This window comes from Andrographis paniculata, unplaced genomic scaffold (genome assembly GCF_009805555.1).
Source record: "Andrographis paniculata isolate CXL003 unplaced genomic scaffold, ASM980555v1 Contig55END, whole genome shotgun sequence".
NCBI lineage: Eukaryota > Viridiplantae > Streptophyta > Magnoliopsida > Lamiales > Acanthaceae > Andrographis > Andrographis paniculata.
In genome coordinates, this window is record NW_026137590.1 from 1420247 (window position 1) to 1445030 (window position 24784).

The 24784-nt window shown below is 30.7% G+C and overlaps 2 protein-coding genes across 3 annotated transcripts; both read left to right on the plus strand.

The window, feature by feature from the left end:
- The first annotated feature begins 2383 nt into the window (after positions 1 to 2383).
- LOC127256408 (protein HOTHEAD-like) lies at positions 2384 to 5059 on the plus strand. Its single transcript, XM_051282413.1, has 3 exons — positions 2384 to 2560; positions 2628 to 3664; positions 4317 to 5059. The coding sequence occupies exons 1-3, from the start codon at positions 2491 to 2493 to the stop codon at positions 4917 to 4919; spliced, it is 1710 nt and encodes a 569-aa protein (XP_051138370.1). The 5' UTR covers positions 2384 to 2490; the 3' UTR covers positions 4920 to 5059.
- Positions 5060 to 17112: 12053 nt separating this feature from the next.
- Positions 17113 to 21321, plus strand: LOC127256463 (trehalose-phosphate phosphatase A). Of its 2 annotated transcripts, none has more exons than XM_051282485.1 (13): positions 17113 to 17340; positions 18614 to 18672; positions 18768 to 19198; positions 19297 to 19437; positions 19513 to 19584; positions 19671 to 19796; positions 19880 to 19936; positions 20018 to 20119; positions 20219 to 20296; positions 20369 to 20438; positions 20510 to 20580; positions 20665 to 20757; positions 20869 to 21321. In XM_051282485.1, exons 3-13 carry the CDS (start codon positions 18923 to 18925, stop codon positions 20920 to 20922), a joined length of 1140 nt encoding a protein of 379 aa, XP_051138442.1. In that variant the 5' UTR covers positions 17113 to 17340; positions 18614 to 18672; positions 18768 to 18922; the 3' UTR covers positions 20923 to 21321. The 2 variants fall into 2 exon arrangements, with proteins under 2 accessions (XP_051138442.1, XP_051138441.1); XM_051282484.1 differs by lacking the exon at positions 17113 to 17340 and adding an exon at positions 18198 to 18363.
- Positions 21322 to 24784: the final 3463 nt, after the last annotated feature.

Consider the following 24784-nt stretch of genomic DNA (forward strand, 5'->3'; position numbering starts at 1 on the left):
TAACAAAAATATTTTTTACAATTATTTTATAATATAAAAAATAATCAATTTTTAATATTTTAAAAATGTATAACAATAATAATATATTAATATATATATATTTAATAATCCTTATATATATTTCTAAAATTTTATATTAAATTTTTAAAATATTATTTTTAATTAATTATTTCTATAAATTATAAATTAGATTTATTATTCAAAATAATATTTTAAAATAATAACCCACCACTTGGATTAAAAAAAATTAAAAATTAAAAATAATTTTTCTTTAGTGCCAGCTTGGAGAGCGGGCTGCTTCTGCTTCTGCAGCAACTTCATAAAACCTTGACATAAATGTATTCTTGCCATGTGTTTCAATTTAATTGGAACACATGACAAAAAAAAATATATTCAATTTTAGTTATCTTTTATACATTATATTTTTATTATATAAATATTTATTATTAATTTTTATATTTTTATATTTTATAAAATTTTATTCTTTACAAATGATATAATATTGATATATTTTTTTAAATAAAAATTTTAATTAAATATAATCAATTAATAATAATAATAATTTAATTTTTTAATTATCTTATAATTTATTCAATATAATTTATTTTATTTTTTAAAGATACATAAATACAAAAAATTGTACAAGAAAATTAAATTTTCACATCACATTAATAATAAATATATGTTATTGCTTATAAATTAAATTATTAAATAAATAAATATGTATATTAGATAAAAACATTTATTATTTAAATTATTTTAAAAATATATAATTTAATAAAGAGAAATTAAAATTTGTGTAAATAAATTTTTTGATGAAGGTATAAAATAAAATGAGAGAAGAGAGAGAAGGAAGAAACCCAGTTGCGTTTGATTGATTGGAATGGCCCAAGGGTGTGTTTGTTTGAAGAATTTTGAAGGATTTCCACTATTCATTCAATTTTTTTCCCCTAAAAACATCAAATCAAACATCTATTTTTCATTTTTTATATTATATTAAAAATCAATTTTACATTCAAAACATCACATCAAACCCTATTTATATCACATCATACAACTATTCAAATTCAAAATTTTTACTATTCAAATCCCAATCCAAAATCCAAACCCCAGACAAACACACCCTAAGAGTGCATGTGGTGTGGGACCCACCAAACAAAGAAACAAACCCTACAGAACAGTACTTTAACTCCCACGACGACAGTGAGTCAATTAAATGAATATACTGATAATTAATTAATTAATTAATTAATGTTACGCATCAACTTCCACCTCTCAACAAATAACATCTCCTCACCGATCTCATTAATTATTTCAACTATTAATTTATTTATGTTTCCTTTAAATTAAAAATTTCGAAATGTTTGAAATAATAATAAATTTTTATTTATATTCTTCACATATGAGTTTAATAAATACTCTGCTGTTTGTTAACAATTTATACATTTTTTTTTTTTTTTGTCTATAACAAAGTATTCATTTTTTTTTAAGAAATTGTACTATTTATCTAATATTACAAATATTCTTTCAATTTACAATATATTACACAAATGTCATTACCTTTATATCATACAATACTAATAGGATTAATTTAATTTTTTTACCTTTATTTCTATTTTATCATAATATAATACTAATATTTTTAAAATTTTATGCAAAAATTAAATGAATATATAGATAAGAGACGGATGAAATATAATACTTATATTAGTTGATTATGATATAAAATATATTTTTTATTACAAAATACTACATGAATAAATATTTAATTTTTATTATTTTTTAAAAAACTATTTTAAATTTCAAAGGTGCAAGAACCTCTATTTAAATGGTAGCGAATGCTTTCTTTCTCACAAACCGTTTTATTACGTCTGCACAAAACCGCATTTCCAGTCTCCCAAAAATCGCTTTTAATGAACACTACACTCGCCATTTTGGTACATTACGTACTTCAACCTCCGTCTCCAAACTAATACGTCGTTCAACAATTATTGTTTTATTTTTTTAAAACACAAATTTTATATTTTTATCATTCATTTATTTATTACTTGTAATTTCTATCTTACACTTAAGGTCAAATTTGTTATTTCATAAAAAAAAAACAATCATCTAAAATACTGTATAAATATACTTTTAGGACAATAGAAATTGGACGGAAAAAGTATATATATATTAATAATTAATTACACAAAACTGAATCTAACAACCTTCCAGCCTAACTACTCCATTGTTTCATTTCTTTCCATTAAAAATTAATTACTTAACTAAAAACTACCCATCTCAATTATCTATATAGTTCAACTACAACACACATATATATATATATATTCCCGATCGCATATATTGAGCAATTCAATCCAAACTCTTTGTGCCTAAAAAAACCCGTAATTATTTCCCTCCAAATTAATTATAAAAAGAGGGGTTGGAACCATTCTGTTCTAATCTCCTCAAGAATCTCAAAATCCAATTTTTTTTAATTTTGTTCAAGAAATGGGTTTACCCAATCTTGTCTGGATCATCTTTTTCCTATCGATTCTTGCTTCTTCTTCTGCTGAAAGAGGTTTTTAATTTAATTTAATTTTTTTGTTATTTTTTGTAAATTTAATTTAATCTTTTTAATTTGACAGCGCCGTACACCTCCTTCGCGAGAGAAGCCACGTCAGCGCCGGCGGCGGAGTACTACGACTACATAATAATAGGCGGCGGCACGGCGGGTTGCGCCATGGCGGCGACGCTCTCCGCCGCCGCGAAAGTTCTCCTTCTGGAGAGAGGCGGCTTGCCGTACAACAACCCGAATGTTTCCAACATCGCCGGATTTCCATTAACGCTGGCGGACACTTCCCGGAGCTCGCCGGCGCAGCTGTTCGTATCCACCGACGGCGTCTTCAACCACCGCGCTAGAATCCTCGGCGGCGGCTCAGCCATCAACGCCGGCTTCTTCACCCGCGCCAGCTCCCAGTTCATCGAGCAAGTCGGCTGGGACCCTCGGCTCGTCAACGAATCCTACGCCTGGGTCGAGGACAAAGTCGCGTTCCAGCCGCGGCTCCGCCAGTGGCAGGCGGCTGTGCGCGACGGCTTGCTCGAGTCGAGAATCTGGCCGTGGAGAGGCTTCACGTACGAGCATCTACATGGCACCAAAATCGGCGGCTCGATTTTCGACGACTTGGGCCGCCGCCACACCGCCGCCGATCTCCTCGAATACGCCGAGCCGACCAACATCCGCGTGCTCCTCCACGCGACGGTCCAAAGAATCATCTTCAGAACCCGGCCGGGCCGGGCCCCCAAGGCCCACGGCGTGTTCTACCGGGACGGCTCGCATCGGCGCCACTGGGCGCTTCTGAGGAGCAGCGCGAAGAGTGAGATTATTTTGTGCGCCGGCGCGCTGGGCAGCCCGCAGATGCTGATGCTGAGCGGGATCGGGCCCGCCCGACATCTGCTCCGGCAAGGAATTCCGGTGATTTTGGACCATCCGATGGTCGGGCAGGGGATGTCCGACAACCCGATGAACGCCGTCATAGTTCCGTCGCCCCGGCCGGTGGAGATATCGCTGATTCAGGTCGTCGGAATTACAAATTCCGGCAGCTACGTGGAAGCCGCCAGCGGTTTCTTGGAGCTCGCTTGGTTTCATCGAATTGCTCAACGATACGCTGAAATAGTTAATCGGGTAATAATTATATTATTTATATATATATATTTAATTTTTTCCTATCAAATTTTTATTCCCCCATTCTTTTTATTTACACTCGTCTCCCATAATTTATATTTTTTTACAATAAAATTATATACTTTAATTATATTTTAAAATATTTATAATTATTTTTTTAATTAAACTATTTCGTAATCTCAATTATTTTATTATATTATAATTAATTTTACTAATACATTTCTAATTATTTATTTCGTCCACCCTTTCTCTTTCATCGCATATAATTTTTCTTTTATTAAAAAAAATTAATTATACATTTCAATTATATTTTAAAATTCATAATTTATATTTTTTATTTAGTTAAATTATTTGAACATTTTAATCTTAATTTATAATTATTTTTATTAAATTAAAATTAATTTTACTAATACACTTTTAAATTATTTACTAATTATATAATAACTAAAATTTTGTGTCTCAGATAAAATAGACAATTTAATTGAAAAAGAGAGAATGCTAATAATATAATATCTAAAATTTAGTGCTCCAGCTTGAACAAATTAGGAGACGAAAGGAGAGTAATTTTTTTTGAGTATTTATAAATTTTCTAACATTTTTATATTTAAACAAATTTAATTTTAATTATATCATTTTATTAAATGCTATGCAGACAATTCCGCCGTACGAATCTCCCGGAAACGGGACTAACTCAAACGGCGGCGGGATGGGCATATCACAGCTGTACCAGGACCCGACCGTCCAGGCCGGGTTGATTCTCGAGAAAATAATGGGGCCGTACTCGACGGGGCATCTGGAGCTCGTGAGCCGGGACCCGGGGGAAAATCCGAGGGTAACGTTCAACTACTTCCAGGACCGGAGAGACGTGGAGAGGTGCGTCCAGGGTATGGAGGTGATCCGCCGGGTCGTCGAGTCGAGGGCAGTTTCGCCATTTCGCTACCCCTTCACGTCATTCCGGAGCTTTATCAATCTCATGCTGTCCTTTCCCAACAATCTCCGGCGCCGCCACCTCACGGCGGCGTATTCGCTGGAGCAGTTCTGCCGGGACACTGTAATGACCATCTGGCATTACCACGGCGGCTGCCACGTCAACCGCGTCGTCGACGGCGATTATAAGGTCATCGGCGTCGATGCGCTGCGCGTCGTCGACGGATCGACGTTCGCCAGCTCCCCCGGAACTAATCCTCAGGCCACCGTAATGATGCTCGGAAGGTACATGGGACAGAAAATCTTGCAGGGACGATCGGAAAGTTAGTGTGGTCGCCGGCGCCGGAGATGGATGTAATTGTTGAGTTCTTTTGCTATTTAAGTGTTAGTTTGTCCGTCGTCAAATTTATTTTCACTTTCTTTTTTAGGTTGTCTGTTAAATTTATCATATTACTAATTTTGACAAAGTCGACAAATCAATATTTAATTATTATCTTCCATTAACACTTATTTACAACAAAAAAAAAAAACTGACTTTATTACATTATGTCTCTTCGTTTATTTTAATTTCTACCTAAATTTTAAAAAATACTCTAATTTTAATGGACGGATGGAGTACAAAATAATGGTTTGGTTGTTAAGGTATTACTCATTCCCTCTCAGCTAAATTGTCTCATTTAACTTAGTTATGAAGTTTTAATTTTGTATAATTAGTAGGTAATTAAGAAATGTACCAGTGAAAATAACTGTAAATTAAGATTAAGATGAATAAATAATTTAATTAAAATAAAAAATTATCATCTCATTTACATGATCTTCGTGTGCCCGATAGCTTTCACGGTCCTGGTTGTTCGGTATTTCACGCCGCGGCTCATGCTCATCCCACACCCGCCGATTCGGTTGGGGAATGGTGGCGCTTACTTTGTGCTCGACTATGGCTTCCTCCTGACCCTAATTTACGCATTTTACTAGGTGATTTTGGATAGGAGCAGTGCTCCAGCCATCGCCTCGGGTTAAACATGGCGTGGAAGGTAAATTTTGGGGCTAGGGATTTAGTATTCTTAGTTATTCATGATATTCTCGATTAATTTTTGCACCAACTGGTTTGGAATTCCTGTGATTCAATGTATAGGGAGATCAATTTCGCTATATGGAACTCTTTGCTGAATTAATTTTGATTATGTTCTAAGTTTTCAATCATGAATTTTTGAACTGTTGTGGTTGAATTTGGAATCTCATATTGTAGTTTGAATCATGGTTTGTTCATGTTTGATTCATATACTTGCTGTGATGTTGATGGCGCTCACTATTGCTCTTAAGTATGTAATTGGAGGCTTCAATCTATGGTTGTATAACACATCTAAATCAACAAAATAAACTAGCTAGTATATGAATTTCTCATTGATGAAATTGATTGGTCTCTGGATGAGAAGCCTAGAACCGTCCTGTTAATGGCTCATATTGATCATCATTTACCTTGGAGAAGTCTTATGGCTCTTTCTAATGTCGAGGGTGCACAAATTCATATCAAACAGTTAATCCTTTCATACCAGATGACTAGTTGGGAATCCATCCAAGAAATCCCTCTATCAATATTGGAATCTTAATATAATATGCACATGCTTATTGGTTTTGGGATGGGTGCAACAGAAGCATGGTTTAAGTGTAATGTTATTGTGATGTGGAGACACTGCTACATAGTAGAAATGCAGAGTTATATTTATTGAATTTGATTGTGGGTTTTGCCTTAATTTGATTATGTCATCGAACATGTGAATTTTTCTTTGTTACTAACTATGACAGGGTTACTTGGAAAGCAATGAAGGTGATCATCCAAAATTGACAGTCCTTATTCCATAAGTGTCACCTTCTCCTATGCCTACACAAGTGTTGAGATTATTTAATTTTCATATTTTTGTCAAATTTGCAATTAAGGCTTTACAGATTACACAAGTGTTATAAAATCTAAATCGAGATGGGGGTACTTTATAAATTGGGTTTCTGTAGAATTTGGTTTCATTCTGCAAACAAAGCACTACCCAAAATATAGATGGTTGTGGAATTGATGATTGTAATTTGTGTTGTAATTTGTGTTGTAAATTTTTTCTCTCATTTAAATTAAGCATTACCTACAAATTAAAAACACTTAAAAATAAGTTAATATAAAATATAGAAACAAAATTAATGCATGCATGTCCCGGGACTGACGTAAAAATAAATCTATTTCTACATGCATATTGCTAAATTAAATTAAAATGCATAAATGTAAAAAGAAATGGACGAATTACTCCCTATGATGAATTCGGTCGTCCGATCGTCCGGCCGCTCCCTCTCGTATGCATCTAAAAAGAGTTAAAATAGATATTAGTATATATTTATAGGAAACAACATAATGATATTAAAATCCCTTACCTTGGATTTGAAGTCGAGATCGAAGGATCTTTGCGGATCCCCTCGTCTCCACATAAGCGGTACCTACAAATTAAAAACACTTAAAAATAAGTTAGTATAAAATATAGCAACAAAATTAATGCATGCATGTCCCGGGACGGACGTAAAAATAAATCTATTTCTATGTGCATAATGCTAAATTAAATTAAATGCATAAATGTAAAAGGAAATAGACGAATTACTCCCTATGATGTATTCGGTCGTCCGATCATCCGGCCGCTCCCTCTCGTATGCATCTAAAAAAATTTAAAATAGATATTAGTATATATGTATAGGAAACAACAAAATAATATCTATCTATGTATCTATCCATTGGCAAAGAAGGAAATAACAAACAAACTAACAGTAGAAACAAGTACAAGTACAGAAACTAAACTACACACCAACATGATCGATCGATCGATCAACGGACATATGGTCTGTCTGTATTATAATCGATCTAAAGAAGAGCAGTAAGTACATGCCATCCCCTCCCCTCCAAGAACTCAAACTTAACAAATAAACTAAACTACACACCAACATGATCGATCGATCTACGGACATATGGTCTGTATTACAATCGATCTAAAGAAGGGCAGTAAATACTAGTCATCATCCCCTCCCCTCCATGAACTCAAACTCAACGGAGAAACTAAAACCCTCAAGAAAGAATTAAAAGTGAAAAAGAATCAGAAATGGGAAAAACGCACAAGATAACTCACCAGATTGCTTTGTTGCTATTGCATCGATTGATAGAGATCGAAGCACTGCACTTGACCTCTCCCTTAAATGGATCGCCCTCCCTCCTAAGCACTGCACTTGACCTCTTCCTTAAATGGATCGCCCTCCCTCATGTAAGCACACCTCTTCGTAATTCCTAATTTCCTCTCACAAAACCAAGAACACACCCTGCCCCTGCCCCTGCTCGTACCCCATTGCAGCCCCAAAAACTTATAATAATGTATACAAAATCAAAATCAAGAATATTTATAATATATGCTTTAACGGCTACTTACCTAATATAAAAAACTTACCATATATAATTTCACATTTGAATATTATGTGTATATTAAAATTAAAATCAAAATCAAAATCAAAATTATTATACTTAACGGCTACTTACCTAATATAAAAAGTTACCATATATAATTTCACATAATATTAAAATAATTTTTTTTTAATATTATGTGTATATTAAAATCAAAATCAAAATCAAAATCAAAATCATTATGCTTAACGCCTACTTACCTAATTTAAAAACTTACCATATATATTTCACATTTTAATATTATGTGTATATTAAAATTAAAATCAAAATCAAAATCATTATGCTTAACGGCTACTTACCTAATTTAAAAACTTACCATATATAATACCCTCCTATCTAATCTAATAAAAATTAAAATAATTTCTTTTTTTAATATTATATGTATATATATTTTTATATTTAAATTATATTTTATTGCTTCTATGAAAATATAATATTTTATTTGAATATATTGCTACAATTACATATATTTATTTATAATCATTAATTTTATTATATTACTAATGATATTTTAAATAGATTAATAATTTAAAATTTATTTTACTCGTGTATTAATTTTGTATTTTTAGTTTAAAGTAGTGTAAAAAAAACAATACCCAACTAATTTGTCCATTTTAGTTGGGGCACGAAGTTTTAGGTATGATGTAATTAGTAACTAATTAAGAAATATGTTAGTAAAAATAAGGGTAAATTGTTTTTCTTGCTCCGTAACTGGACCCCTTATCATTTTAGTCTTGTAAGTGGAGCCTGTCGCAAATTAGTCCCATAAGTGAAAAATTTTCGTTGTTTTAGTCCTCAAGCGCCGGAGATGCCCGCGTGGCGCTGACCTGGCGGACACGTGGATTTTTATTTTTTTTTCATTTTTTAATTTTTTTTAAAACTTGTTTTTAATTTATTTTAAATTTTATTTGTATTTTTTAAATTTTTTTTATTTGGTCCAATTAAAAAAAATAAATAAATTCACGTATCCGCCAAGTGTCGCTGACCTGGCGGGACACCTGGCGGACACGTCACCTCCGGCAAGCCACGCGGACGTCTCCGGCGCCGGAGAACTAAAACAACGAAAATTTTTAACTTATGGGACTAGTTTGCGACAGGCTCCACTTACAGGATTAAAATGATAAAGGGGTCCAATTACGGTACTAAAAAAACAGTTTACCCTAAAAATAATTATGGTATAATAAAAATAATTATAGATTAAAATGACTTAATAGTTAATTAAAATAAAAAAAAATTATGAATTTTAAAATATGATTAAAGTGCATAATTATATTTCCAAGAAAGAAAAGAGATAATTTACATGGGATGGACGGATATAGAAAAAGTGGACAAATTAAGTAGGACGGAGAGAGTAATATTTTATGTTAAACTATTATATTTTTTAGTGTATAAATTATATATTATATATTTTGTATAAAACTATATATATTATATTTTTTTAATATAAATCGAAAATCGTATTAAAAAAAATTATTAGAAAACATCTAATTTGGTGAAAAAATAAATAAAGTTCACAAAAAAAATAGATGTAAAGTTTAATTTATCATAATAAATAAAACTCGTGAAAGGATAATTATTTCGTTTAAAATATTAAAAATCCAAAAAAAATTTCAATTAATTTGCAAAACAAATTGGATTTGAAAGATATAAATCACGGTTGTTTTACCGACCAAATATAGGATAAGATTCCAAAAATATTACAAATTAAAAAAAAAATAAAAATTTCTATCACTATATATATATATATATAATGGAGGATGAATATTATCCTCAGGTGCGTCAACAACAAGGCCGATTATCCTCAAACATTATGTCAATGGATTCCCCAAAGAATCATATATGATCCTCAAAACCGCTGTTGTCGAGCTCAAGGTGCCGGCCGGTGCCGGCGAGGCTATCTTGCTCAAGAATCTCTACTTGTCTTGCGACCCGGCCGGATATTACTGACTTTTGAAAGGCTCGGGGAAAAACAAAAATAAAGACCCCTTAAAAAATAAATACTTGTTGTATATTCTATGAAATTTAAATTGGAACCTACTAGTGAAAATACATGGTTTAATCATCCTCAGACATAGGTTCGATGAACTGACTCATCAAATTCTCATCTCTCGTGTGTTAGTATTTATCTTGATTTCACTTAATTTCATCATTTGGATGTAGGTTTAGGAGCTGAATTTAATGTTAAGAATAATAAAAATTTGAATTAAAATAAAATAAAATTTTGATGTAATATAAATAATATTTGATACAATACTTTGAATGCAAATTGAACTTTTGACATAATATTTTTAAGGAAAACAAATATTTCATTTGATGGTTTTGAAAGAAAAAAATTGATGAATGATGATGAGTCCCGACCAAAACCTACCATTGAAACATAATTTTGAAAATAATATTTTTAAATAGATAATATATTCTTCATATAATAATTTAAATAAGAAATAAGTTTTGAATCACTTTGATTTTTTAAAAGAAGAAAATTTTGGATGAACAACCACAAATACAAAATTAATAGCATAAGTTAAACAAAAGTCATTTTTCTTGTGGTGGATTTTGGGTGTTCACCTTTTTTGCCCTGCCCCAGAATCAGCCTATTATATATATATATACATATATATATATATATTGAACATTAGTAAATCATATAGAATCCGCAAAACCGTTACTTATTGACCATGTGAAGATAAAATCTCGATCAAACGCAATAAATTACAAGTTAACTATCTATGTATATTGAAACAACTTATTTTTATGCGCAAATGTATTTATTGTTCATTTATGATTTTTTAAAAATATTTTAATTATGTATACACATGTACGTAGTATGAGTTTAAATACTATTAATAGTAAAAAAGAAGATAGAAGAAAAAAATGGAAGAAAATGAAAAGAGAAAAGTTAGAAAAAACAAAAAAAAAAAAAAAAAAAAGGGAGGGGTGGAGGGCGGCCGGCTAGATTTTTTTTACTGGTAACCTTTGCCGTGGTGTTCGTCTTCCTCCTCATCTTCACCTTGACCCACGTCTTTCTCTTCTCGCGGATCGGATCGGTCAGATTTGTTGTTGCTTCCATCAATGCAATGCATTCCTTAATTGTATGTAAATTATCCGTTGTTGAATCGTTAAAAATATATTTTTCAATGTCGTATTCTCGGCTAATCTTTACCTCGATTTAGAAAAAGTTTAAAGGAAAAGGTTTTGGCATATCAATGGATTCAAATTTTAAGGTATCTTGCTTCCATTATTTAACAAAATTGACATCATATTTGGAAAAAAAAATAAAAAATTGTGACAATTTCATACTAGTATTACTCCGTTCGCCACTACAAAAAATGAATGCATTTTTCGCGAGAGATTGAATAATATTTCTTTGGACTGGCTTAGGCCGTTTTAAAATTTAAACTTGATAGGCATTTTGGATTGAGCTTGAAAACCCAAATATTTTTACTTAAATTATTTTGATCAATTTGACCGTGATTTGCCCCTCACAATTTTCATATACATATATTAATATATTATACTTAACCTATATTTATTTACTGAAAAAAAAAATTAATTATTTAATATCAAATATTATTGTTTTATTCGTCAACTTACATAGTATACATAATTTTATTTTGAATTGTTCAATTATAAAGTAATTTATTTTAAAGTAAATGTGGATTTTATCCCACATTATATAGTCATATACCCTCATTTTTATACTTATATAAATAAATACCATCACACCCCTCTTTTTTAATATAAGAGTATATTTGTCTTTTTATAGCAAAATATCACTCATTATCATTAAAATATAATATTTTTTAATATATGTGTCAAAACTAAATATTAACCTTAAAAATAATAGGAAAGAGTATTTTTTATATTATTAATATAATTATCATATTTAGCATAATAATATATTAAAAAAAAAACCAAACAAACAAAATTGAACAAAACCCTTTTTTCCAACAAATTTTACCTTTCACCATTTTTATAAAGTACTCTCTCCGTCCGTCCGAACTATAATTATGTCATAGTATTTGGACACAAACACTTAAAAAACAACAATATTTTAATATAAATAAAGTATGTAATAAGTAAAGTGGATGATATTATATATATAAAAAAATGTTAAAGAAGTAATAATAAAATACTCCCTCTATCCCATTTACTATGTCGATTTTTCTATTTTCCGAAGGCAGGGCTAGTGACTGGAGTGAAGTCGTAACAAGGTAGCCGTACTGGAAGGTGCGGCTGGATCACCGTCTCTCTCACTTATTCTGTCGCTTCTAAAGAAATAAAGAAGTATACACTTTAATTTTATTTTAAATTTTTTAATTTTAATTAGACTAATTAGTTATTGTAATTTTAATCTAAAATTATCTTTATTATACGATAAATATTTTCATTAATACATTTTTAATTAGTTACTAATTATATTTCTTTAAATTCTCATATCTACATCTACGGTAAAAAAAACCACGATAATCGGGACGAAGGGAGTAATAAAATAGAGGCATTGTATCTATACATTGTGAAAGAGTTAGAGTGTGAATATGTGAACAAAAACACAATTGGTCTTCAGTGGCCATTATTTCTAACTTTTTTTTTTTTTTTTATATATAATAAATAAAGTTTGTTTGATTGCGTTTTATAGTTTATTTGATTTGTATTATAATTTGAATTATTAATTTAAATTTTGTCTTAAATAATATTTTAAATTTGATACTTTTGCATTAGAGATATTTTTATTAATAAAACGTACTGGTTGAACAACAAAAATATTGATTTTTGTTTCATAAAAAATGATTTAATGGTGTGCTAGTTGAACTTGTGATCACGAGATCATGAGTTCAAATTCCCCAAACGCTAATGATTTAAATAATTATTTAATATAATATTTTGTATCAAAATTTATTTTCAATATCTTATAAATATAAAAAATAAATTTTATTATAGATAACATAACAAATACTAGTATTATTTAAAAATTTAAATCATAATTTAATATAATATTTTGTGTCAAAATTTATTTTCAATATCTTATAAATATAAAAAATAAATTTTAATATGATATTATTTATAATTAGAAAAATACTATATATTATACATAACATAACAAATACTAGTATTATTTAAAAATAGAATCAAACATACCGAAATTATTCTTTTTCTAACATTATAACGACGTATTTCTATATTAGTTATGGGTTATACGGCCGGTCAAAATTTGCCCACAATGAACATTAAAAGAATAATAATAAAAGAAAAACTTAAAAATTCATATATATATATGTTTAATTTGTTATTTAAATTTATGTTAGTTTTTTCATAAAAGTTATACTCCCTTCGTCCATTGAAAGGTTACCATTTTCTATTTTCGTCCGTCCCAAAACAAGGTTACCATTTCCTAACTACCTAACATAATAAATACTCTTTCAACTTACAATATATTACACAAATGCCATTACTTTTATACTACACAATACTAATAGGGGTATTTTTGTCTTTTTTACTACAATCCAATATAATACTAATATTAAAAAATCTACGTGTAAAAAACAAATACCACCCTTCCAATGGGACGTAGGGAGTATATATATTTTATTTTTTGTAACATAAACAAAATAATTAAATATAGATACCTACGTTAAAATTTTTGTCAAAAAAATTTGCAGAAATTTAAATTAGGGAGAAAGTATTTATTTAGAGCCATCTCCAACCCGTCACTCCATTTTTGCAGTTGCTACAGTATAAATACAGCTGATCTACACTACTTTTACTCCAATCATAAATTTTAATTTTTACTCTAAAAAGTATATTCCCTATATATTCTTCTTTTATACTTCTTTTATATAATTTTTCATATTTATAAATTATACCCCAACTTTAATTATTTTTACATTATAATCCATACACATATAATTTATATTTTATTTAATAATTACATATATTAAAATTAGCATTTATAATTAATAACTATTACAAATAAAATAATTTTAGATAAATAATTAAATGCTGAGACAAATAACTATTTAAAATAAAAAATTATACATAACTTTTTATAAAATAAAAGTACACATTACTTTAAAAAAATAAAATTACATATAATTTAAAATAAAAATAAATAAAATTATATATCACTTTTAAAAAATAAAATTACACATTTTTTTAAAAAAATAAAATTATATCAATTTTCGAAAATTAAAATTATGTATTAATTTTAAAAATATAATTATATATCACTTTCTAAAAAATAAAAGGATAAACTGTTTTTTAGTCCCGTAACTGGACCTCCTTATCATTTTAATCTCGTAAGTGGAGTCTGTCGCAAACTAATCTCATAAGTGAAAAAATTTCGCTGTTTTAGTCATTCGGCGCCGGAGACGCCCGTGTGGCTCGCGGGAGGTGACGTGCCTGCCACGTCTCCTGCCAGGTCAGCGACACCTGGCGGACACGTGGATTTTTTTAAATTTTTTATTTTTTTTTAATTGGACCAAATAAAAAAATGCAAATAAAATTAAAATTTTAATTTTAAAAATAAATTAAAAATAATCGACCCACCCAAATGCATGAAATAATTAATGTTCTTCGACTTAAGACCAATCAATGATATATTAGTATACACAGCCAAAAAATGCAGATATAAGGAAATAAGGGTGTGTTTGTTTTTTAAAATATATATATATATATACGTTTTTCTAAAAATATTAATATATCACGCATATTCGTTAATTTTATACTTCTTTCGTCCCTTATTAAGCTATTTATTTTTTTCATTTTGGTCCGTCCTTAACAAAGTATTTATTTCAATTTTAGTAATTGTATTGTTTACCTAATATTACAAATATCCTTACAACTTATAATATATTACATAAATGTCATTATTTTTATATTATACAATACTAATAAGATTATTTTAGTTATTTCTACTTTATTCATAATATGTATCAATATAATATTAATATACCTTAAACTACGTACAAAAATTTAATGAATACTTATTTAAGGGACGAAAAGAGTATTTTCTACATAATTCTCTATATCTCATATCAAATAATTTTCCTTCAAATTATTTTACAAAACAAAATTAATCTATGTCGATCGTGAAGGATGAAATATGACAATTATAGTGGAACATGGGCATTTCTAACCCAGCACCAAATCCTACATCATATGTATATTTTTTTTTGTTTTTAAATTTATTTTTTTAAAAAAATTATAAATATAAAAAAATGTATAAAATAATAGAAAAAATTGAATATTTAAAAAATAGAGTTATGACCGGAGTAAAAATACTATAGCAACTTCATATTTGGAGTTAAAATTGTATAAATAGAATGTATAAATTGGAGTGTTTGAAATTTTATAAATAGAATGTATAAGTTGGAGATGCCTAACAAGTCATTCAAAAATACAATAAAAGAGAATGAAAGTTACAAATATATATTGTTTATGAATTTGAATTTTAAATGATAAAATTTTGAATTTATATAACTATATGATGTAATATAAACAATAATTAATATGATTATTTTTAATGTCAAATTAATTTTTAATCTAATTAAAAAAAATTAAAAATTATTTAATTTAATACTTTTAAATTTTTCTATGAATAATAAAAATCTAATAAAACTTTTGAAATTGGCTGAGGTGGTCACAAAAGTTAGATGCAAATGATAAAATAATGTACCAACAACCAACTATTCATCCAAAGAAAAAAGAAAAATTTATATTATCCTTGCACTTTTAGACATTTAAATATATTCTCGTTCTCTTTTTATTTTACCAGGGTGACAATAGGTTTCGGATAGACCCGAGACTCAATTCGGACCCGACCCATTTATTTGGGATCGGGTCCAATTATACGAGTATTGGGTCCGGGTCCGAGTCGGGTATTGTGTATCCTTATTGGGTCCGGGTCGGGTCTCGGGCCCAATGATGGACCTATCCCGACTCGGACCCGATTAATATATTACTAATATATTAATTATATATATGAAAAAAATATAATTTAATAATATAAATTATATTAAAAACACGTTTTTAGTTTTATTTATTTATTTATTATTATTTTATTACAACATTTTTGCATAAAATATATAATTTTTAATTTATGTCGGGTCCGAGTTCGGGTCCAATTTTAAATTAAATTTTAAAAATTAAAAAAAAATCGGGTCCATTGGATCTTGTCGGGCATTATTCGGATCGAATTCGGGTATGGTCGAATCCGGTTATAATCGAGTCCAGTTCGAATCTCGGGTCCAACCATGTGTGTTCGGGTCGGATCTCGGGTTCGGCTAGACTCGACCCATTGGGATATCTATATTTTACAAAGAAAAATATGAACAATTTAAAAGTGAATATTATTTTTAATATATTATAAAATTCTAAAAAAATTCTTTAAATTGGGTCAGAGATAATATATTTTATTATTTTATAAAAAATTAATATTAATATAAAATGTTATTTTTATATTAATTATTATATAATTTCTTGTAAATCACCTAAAAAAATGCATACTTTTCTTTACACCAAAATCCCTGCGTTTTTTATATTTAAATTTCGTATTTTTTTAAAAAAATACCTGATAATATATTATTTTAATATCAAATTTAAACAAAAAATTTTTCAAACCCACCGTAAGAAACACACCCTGATAAAACAAACAAACCCTATAATTCCATCCAAAACCTATAAGCAAAAATCTATAACCAAACTTGAACCACCCAATAACCACACACACCCTTAGCATTTTGGTCCAATCCGAGGTCCCGGCCCCGGTTCCAAAACTGGCATGGAAAATGACTAGACAAGGGCGGGGCCCACTGCCAGCACAGCCACGTCATCTCTGACAAATCACACAGATGTCTCTATGCGGCTTCCCAAGATTTTCCTCACCTAATTAATTAATTACAATTACCTCATAATTATCACATCTAATCTTAAACTAATCGAAATCAAAATTCGAGCCCCCCAAACCCCCCCGGGGGCCTCCCTCACCCATCATCATCTTCATCGTCTTCCTCTGCCCTCTGCAAATTCATTTCCAGCCCATGTTTCCTTTTCACCCTGAAATTCAGCGATTCCTTTTTCATTTCCAACACAAAAACGTGACGCGAATGACGTCATCTCCAATCTTGTTCTTCGAGCCTTTGACTCTGATTACAATGCCTTTGTCTCGTCGCTCCACGTTCTTACATTTATTCAATTTCAATTTCAATCCTATAGCAAAATCTCCCCAAATTGCTCTCGCTAGGGTTTACCGCAGACGCTGCAAATTTATTACACGGTTTTCCCCTTTTCCCCCCTTTTTTTAGGGTTTCGATTTCGCTTATGTAATACGGCGATTTGGTGATTTTTGTTTCTGTACGAAGATGCAATAACATTGTGTGATTCTTTATTTCTTGCTGTTTATGATTGATACAGATTTGTGATTATTGCTTTTTGCGTTGTCGTTTTCAGCGACGCCATTAGTGTTTATGCAAAATCTAGGCATTCTTTTCTGAGGTTGTAAGAAGTTGCTTTCTATTGCTTTCATAGAACAATTCCTTCTTCTTATTCTTATTTCTTTCTTCTCTTTGCAAAATGGTTAACCAGAGATCCTTTTTTTTTCTTACAGCACTGTGGTCTTCGTTGAATTTCAGTTATTTCTGTTAATCTCAGGATAGAGACTCCAACTCTTGGTTCAGTTATGTCTGCCATTGATATTTCACTGTTCATCACATAATCTTCTCTGCGTTCTGTCATTTTCAAGCTGTTGGATAGTTGTTAATTTGTATGATTACCTTCTTTGTTTTGAAATCCCCAATTACTTTGTAATAACATTACATTATGCACAGGATAGAACATGTCTGAAAAATTATTATATCTATATATATATCTATATATATATATATATATATCTTGTGGTCACATATAATATATATATATATGTATGTATGTTTATGTTGATAGCAACAGCATTATGGGGACACCTTAATTTTCAATTGCTTTCATGAATGACATGGTTTTGTTGCATCTCGATTCTGAATTGAATGTTTCTGTGCTGGGGCCGCCATGTTTATTACAATCCATGCTCCTCTGTAGGACCATAATGTATGTGGTTTTGCATATGCTATTATTTCCTATGTATCTGCTAATTAGCATAAATTAATAATCAATTTTACAGCTATACGCCCGCCGGTGTCTGCTTAACTTTTTCGTGTTAGAACTGCTGCGTCTTCTTCCCCTATATATATATATATATATTATTACATCGCCATTAGAGTTCCTACTTTGTTTTCAAGTTGTTAGGCCGATCCATTTTGTGCGCGTAAGAACTTTTTCTTTGTTTTTAAGGATAGGAGATTTTGCAAAATTATGTGATGTTTGGATTCTTTTTGCTGTTAGTAAAAACGACGAATCTGGCTGTTTCCTAGGAGTTTTGAGTGCTAACTTGATGTCTGAATCTTATGTTTTTATGGACTGTAATAGATCTTGATTTTCTCGATTAGGCGTAGGGTTATCGAACTTTTTTAGTGCATTATGGATGACTCTGTTCTCTCTTTCTTTGACATCTGCAGTTCGTTTTCGTTGGTTGGTAAGAATCCCCGAGTCGAAGATTTTGAAGAGAGATGCACGCGTAGGATTTTCGAGGACTACTATGATTGCTCCCGAATTTTTATTTTCCCTTTCATATGATGTCTTAGATTTTCATGTCTTCTTTTCGGCATTTAGGTGTCTTCTCCTTGATGGACAGCTTCCCCTGTAGCAGTGATAAGTATACCCTCAAGAAGTGGTTTTTTATCGACAAAACCGTCGGTTAGATCGAATTTCTGTCAGGTTTTGGTTGTTTGTTTGGATTTTGAATTTGGCCGTGAAAATCTTGACCGATGGAGCTCAAATCGAACCGTACGTCCCCTGTTCTTACCGATTCGGCTAATACGAGGTTAGGCATCCACTCGGGTCTGCTGCCGTACTCACACAACGGGTCTAGCTTCTCGTCGGCAATTCTAACGATTCCGCGGAGAAAACCTGGAATTATCGACGATGTTCGGTCGACCCTATTTGATGCAATGATACTATCATCTCCGACTCACGATAAACTAATAAAAGAGTCGAGCACAGATGCGACGACGGATGCCGACGTCGCTTACCATAATTGGACGGTATCATTTGTTAATTAATCGATCTTTTCTATGTTTGTATCGAATCTTATCGAGAAAAATCAAAAGAGGGATCTTTTAACTTGTTTGTGAATCCGCAGCTCGAGTATCCGTCGGCGCTCGATTCTTTCGAGCAAATAGTTATGGGTGGTAAGGGGAAGCAAATTGCTCTGTTCTTGGATTACGACGGGACGTTATCGCCGATAGTCGACAACCCCGATCACGCTTTCTTGTCCCGTTCGGTAAGAATTTTACGAAATTAAGGTTTTCCCCGATGAGAACAATATTATCGATTGAACGGCTTTTGTTGTTTCCAGATGCGCGCTGCTGTTAGAAGCGTGGCATCGTGTTTTCCCACTGCTATAATTAGCGGAAGAAGCCGCGACAAGGTAGAAAAACTTGCTGTAATATCGGTTCTTGATCTGCGGATACGACGACGACGATCTTCTAAATTTCACGTTTCGGTTCGATGCAGGTGTATGAATTCGTAGGACTAACCGAACTTTATTACGCCGGAAGTCATGGGATGGACATCATGGGACCGGCACGGCCATTTTTGGGCAACTACAGACATCGTATGAGGGCTACAGACAAGCTGCCGGTAGGCGTTAGTGATGTTAGAGATCTTTCTTGTCTGTATGATCTCAACTTAGGCTAATTTACGACTTCACTTGTGGTACGCAGGCGAAGGAAGTTAACTTATTCCAGCCGGCGAGCGAATTCTTACCGATGATCAATGAGGTATGGATCGCCTCGAATTAAATGCAAAACCTTTAGAGCAGCGTCGTTTGTTCATTTAATCGACTTTGTGTCTGAAACCAGGTTTACAGGTCCCTCATCGATGTTACGAAAGATATAGCCGGCGCAAAAGTCGAGAACAACAAATTCTGCGTCGCTGTACATTATCGTAATGTGGATGAAAAGGTCGTCTGTCTAGTCTCGTCGTTTTATATGTTTGATTTCAATCTTTCTTACAAACATCGTTGTTGTTCGCTAACGAGCGAACTCTTTCATCGGTTGCAGAGTTGGGTAATAGTCGGGCAATTTGTCGAACAAATTTTGAAAGAATATCCGCGCCTGAGGTTGACACATGGTCGGAAGGTAGACAGCCTTGCGGGACTTTCCTTTTTTTTTTTTTCGATTCTTGATTTTGTTTTCTTTTGATCGATTTAGGTTTTGGAAGTTCGACCAGTACTCAACTGGGACAAGGGTAAAGCTGTCGAATTCCTACTCGAATCTCTCGGTGAGCGTAAAGACATTAACATTACTTTTCAAAAATTTTTATTACAATCGACTAATGTCGTATGTATGCAGGGCTAACAGTTCGCGATAACGTTCTTCCTATATACGTTGGAGACGATCGGACAGATGAAGATGCATTCAAGGTAGTCTCAAATTTCGTTATTTCATTACATTCATTTTCATTACAAGAATAGAAACCTTAACAAAATTACGATCGACTGCATCAGGTTCTGCGAGAAGGCAATCGAGGTTATGGCATCATCGTTTCTAACGTCCCGAAAGAAAGCAACGCATCGTACTCTCTCAAGGACCCTTCCGAGGTATCGGTTTTTTCCTATCCATCCATCCATCCGTATCTCTTACACAATGGATAATCTAAAAAATCACGTAGCAAATTCGATGAGCCTTTCGTAATAAAATCGTGGTTGCAGGTAATGGAGTTCCTTATGTCCCTCGTGAAATGGAAGAACAACAAGCGCGCTTGATGACGACGATTCGATTCGAGAAAGTTTGTGGTTTTCTCTTAATTAGTAAAATTTCGTTGCATCATAAGATGGTGTCGAAGGTTATTTTTAGATATTACTATTATTTATTGCGGATATTTTCGTTATTTATAAGATAAGATTGGTGTGTAAGGTTAAGGTTAAGGTTAGGGAGCAGAGGTGCGCAAAGAAAGGCTCTTTGTTAAGAGCTTCTTGTCTTGTTCCTGTATTTTGGTTTGGGATGGGATGCACCAAGGATGGATGCCCTAACAAAGACAACATATATATATATATATATATATATTATATAGTACTATGATCGATTTGTAATGAATGGTCAAGTCTTGTTTCTTCTTGTTCTTATTATTATTATTATCAATTATTATTTGGTTGATGGAATTATCAATTATTATTTGGTTGATGGAATTTTCTTGACAATCATGATCGAAGAAAGAATATAAGTTTGGTTTTGATTTTTATTTTTATTTTTTTATGTATGACGTGGAAATCAGCAGCCGTTACTCGAAAGTGCGCACTGGATAAATCCTCATGTGTGGGTTTGAACCCATAACTTCGTGATTATAAGTCCAACCTTTACAACTACCAAGCCATCCCTTAGGAACTGGTTTTGATTTTGATTGATTACATTGATGAGTAGGCTACGGTGATTATTATCTTGATTAGGTCAAATCAATAGTGATTTGACAAGAGTCTTTATATACATAAAGATAAACGGTGATTTTTTATATTATTTCCGTCCGACTCTAAAGGTTTTATTTATTTTATGCGTGTTAATATTTGAATAGTAATTATGTAGTATATCAAAGCGTAATACAAATTATGAAAAAATTGCAAAAATACTTTAATTAGTGTCTATAATACTAATAGAAAAATGACATTTGTAAAAAATAATAATAATAATAATACAAATATAAAAATATTTTTAATATTAAGTACAATGGCGTAAAAGGTAAATGTGACCATTAGAAGCGAACGGACGAAGTATAACACAATAATATATTGTATTATATTGAAGTATGTGTTGTGTATGTTATGTAATGTATTGTGGTCTGTGCTGAAATAAATGATACTTCATATTATGTTATATGAAATTATATCAATGTTGTCAAAGTATGTATGTATTGTTTGTACTATATACATGTATTAAGTAGGTCAAATTAACAACACTGTTGATTTAATCTAATCAACACTATAACCGAATCAATATCAATTGATATATATATATATTTCACGATTGATTTTAGAATAAAGTGCATATTAATATAATAAAAATATATATAGCATAAATCGACAATATATAATAATAATTTATATAGTACATGCTAATACATGTCATGATATGAATAAACATAATTCGGTAATATTCGAACCGTTCATACAATTATTGATTTCAATATAAGATGTGTTAATAGATACAAATGTATAGAATGAACTAGCGGTGGCGATTAGGGTGCTGACTGGATCAAATCAGGTGCTTATTTGATCTAGTTAGGAAACTAACATAAAACAACTATCATTTCATTATACGGCAAATAACATATAATCAACTTAGCACACAACCTTGAAATAATTAGCATTTCATAACAAGACAGACATAGGGTTATATATTGTATTGTTCTGTATAATTTACTTATTGTGCTATTGTTATAAAATAATAATATATCGTGTTACATATAATTATATAATGTGCGATCAAAATATGTGTTATATATTATATTAAATATACTGATTGAGTTTATACATAATTATATAATATATTATTAATATGTATTGGTCTCTTTATAAAAATGTGATGACTGAATCAAATTAGTGATTTAGCTCAATCAACACGATAATCAAAACAATAAATTAATAGTATATAATGATAATAATCCAAACACACACCATATGTCATTATGGATTCGATACAAAGTGTTTGGTAGTATATCATAAATGTATAGTATGAGCTTGTAGCATATATACAATTGATGTAAAGTATAAAATACTTCCTCCGTCTCCAATCTATCTATCCATTTTGTTTATGCACAGGATTTTTAGGAATATTAGTATTATATTGGGATAAAATAGAAATAAAGGTAAAAAGACTAAATTAACCATATTAGTATTGTATGATACAAAGGTAATGACATTTGTATAATATATTGTAAATTAGAAGGGTATTTGTAATGTTAGGTAGATAGTACAATTACTAAAAAAGGAAACGGATACTTTGTTATAGGACGGACCAAAATAGAAAAATGGATAGATTGTCAAGGGACGGAGGGAGTATATGTTAGGGTAAATTGGTTTTTTAGTCCCGTAACTGGACCCCTTTATCATTTTAGTCCTGTAAGTGGAGCATGTCGCAAACTAGTCCTATAAGTGAAAAATTTTCGCTGTTTTAGTCCTCTGGCGCCGGAGATGCCCGCGTGGCTCGCCGGAGATGACGTGTCGGCCAGGTGTCCTGCCAGGTGTCGCTGACCTAGCGGACACGTGGATTTATTTATTTTTTCATTTTATTTATTTATTTATTTATTTTTAATTGGACGAAATAAAAAAATACAAATAAAATTAAAAATAAATTTAAAATAAGTTTTAAAAAAATTTAAAAAAATTAAAAAAATCCACGTGTCCGCCAGGTCAGCGACACCTGGCGGACAAGTCACCTCCGGCGAGCCACGCAGGCGTCTCCGGCGCCGGAGGACTAAAACAGCGAAAAATTTTCACTTATGGGACTAATTTGCGACATACTCTACTTACGGGACTAAAATGATATGGGGTTCAATTACGGGACAAAAAACAGTTTACCTTATACCTTAATATATATGATATATATATTAGTAAACTTTTTAGTTTCTTATTTTAGTCTATCTAAATCAAAACATAATATTTTTTTTTAAAAAAAAATAATTTTTATCTAAATATCAAAATATTTCTATTTTTTACTTTTTTATATTATTTTTATTTTATTACATCATATATATATATATATAATACTAATTTATTTTAATTTGCTTGAAAAATCAAATAAAAAATTCATCGACAAACAGTGAAAGTATCTAAAAACAAAAAGTAAACAAACTCATATATAATAGCATGACAGTATTAATATGTTGATAAATAATTATGGAGTGAGAGAGGGACAGGGAACAGCAGGCCTTGTCTTCCTTTTAGGCTCTCTATCTAACAGGCAAACATCATTATTTCATCGATCCTGTTTATTTATGTTGTTGCTTTGCCAAGAATTATGGGGAATAATATGTCTACAAGAAAAAATTATTTTTGTAATAAAATTTTTTTCTCTCTAAATTTACTTTTTCAGTTACTAATGACATTAGAGACGGAAATTAGGAACGGAATTACGTTAGCTACGTGAACTTTAGGGACGAAATTCCGTTACAAATATATTATTTTTTTGTAGTGTATATACTCCCTTCGTCCCATATTAAAAGTCTAGGTTAACGTAGAATTTAAAATAAATATAATTAGTAGATAATTAAAAATATATTAGTAAAAATAATTAAGAATGTATTAATAAAAATAATTAATTTATAATATAAATTATTATAAATTAAAATTAAGATAACTAATTAGTTTAATTAAAATTAAATAATTTTAAATTAGATTAAAATGCATAATCATTTTTCAAAAAAAGGAAAGTGACTTGAAACGTGGAACGAATAGAAACGGCAATATGAACATGATAGGTGGACGAAGTGAGTAATATACTCGTCTTGTCCTGCTAAAATAGCTCATTTGGATCCGATATAAAATTTTTTAAAATAAATAAATATTTTCTTAAAAAAATAATAAAAATAAAAAGATATTTGAGAGTATTTTTAAAAATTTGGTTAGTAATTAAAAT

Bases quoted from the DNA above. Each gene is read 5' to 3' on its own strand.
- LOC127256463 (XM_051282485.1), top strand. From the start codon at position 18,923: ATGGAGCTCAAATCGAACCGTACGTCCCCTGTTCTTACCGATTCGGCT. The intron at 19,199-19,296 runs GTATCATTTGTT...GTGAATCCGCAG, and splicing joins TCGCTTACCATAATTGGACG to CTCGAGTATCCGTCGGCGCT. The intron at 20,439-20,509 runs GTGAGCGTAAAG...GTATGTATGCAG, and splicing joins ATTCCTACTCGAATCTCTCG to GGCTAACAGTTCGCGATAAC.
- LOC127256408 (XM_051282413.1), top strand. From the start codon at position 2,491: ATGGGTTTACCCAATCTTGTCTGGATCATCTTTTTCCTATCGATTCTT. The intron at 2,561-2,627 runs GTTTTTAATTTA...TTAATTTGACAG, and splicing joins TTCTTCTTCTGCTGAAAGAG to CGCCGTACACCTCCTTCGCG. The intron at 3,665-4,316 runs GTAATAATTATA...AATGCTATGCAG, and splicing joins ACGCTGAAATAGTTAATCGG to ACAATTCCGCCGTACGAATC.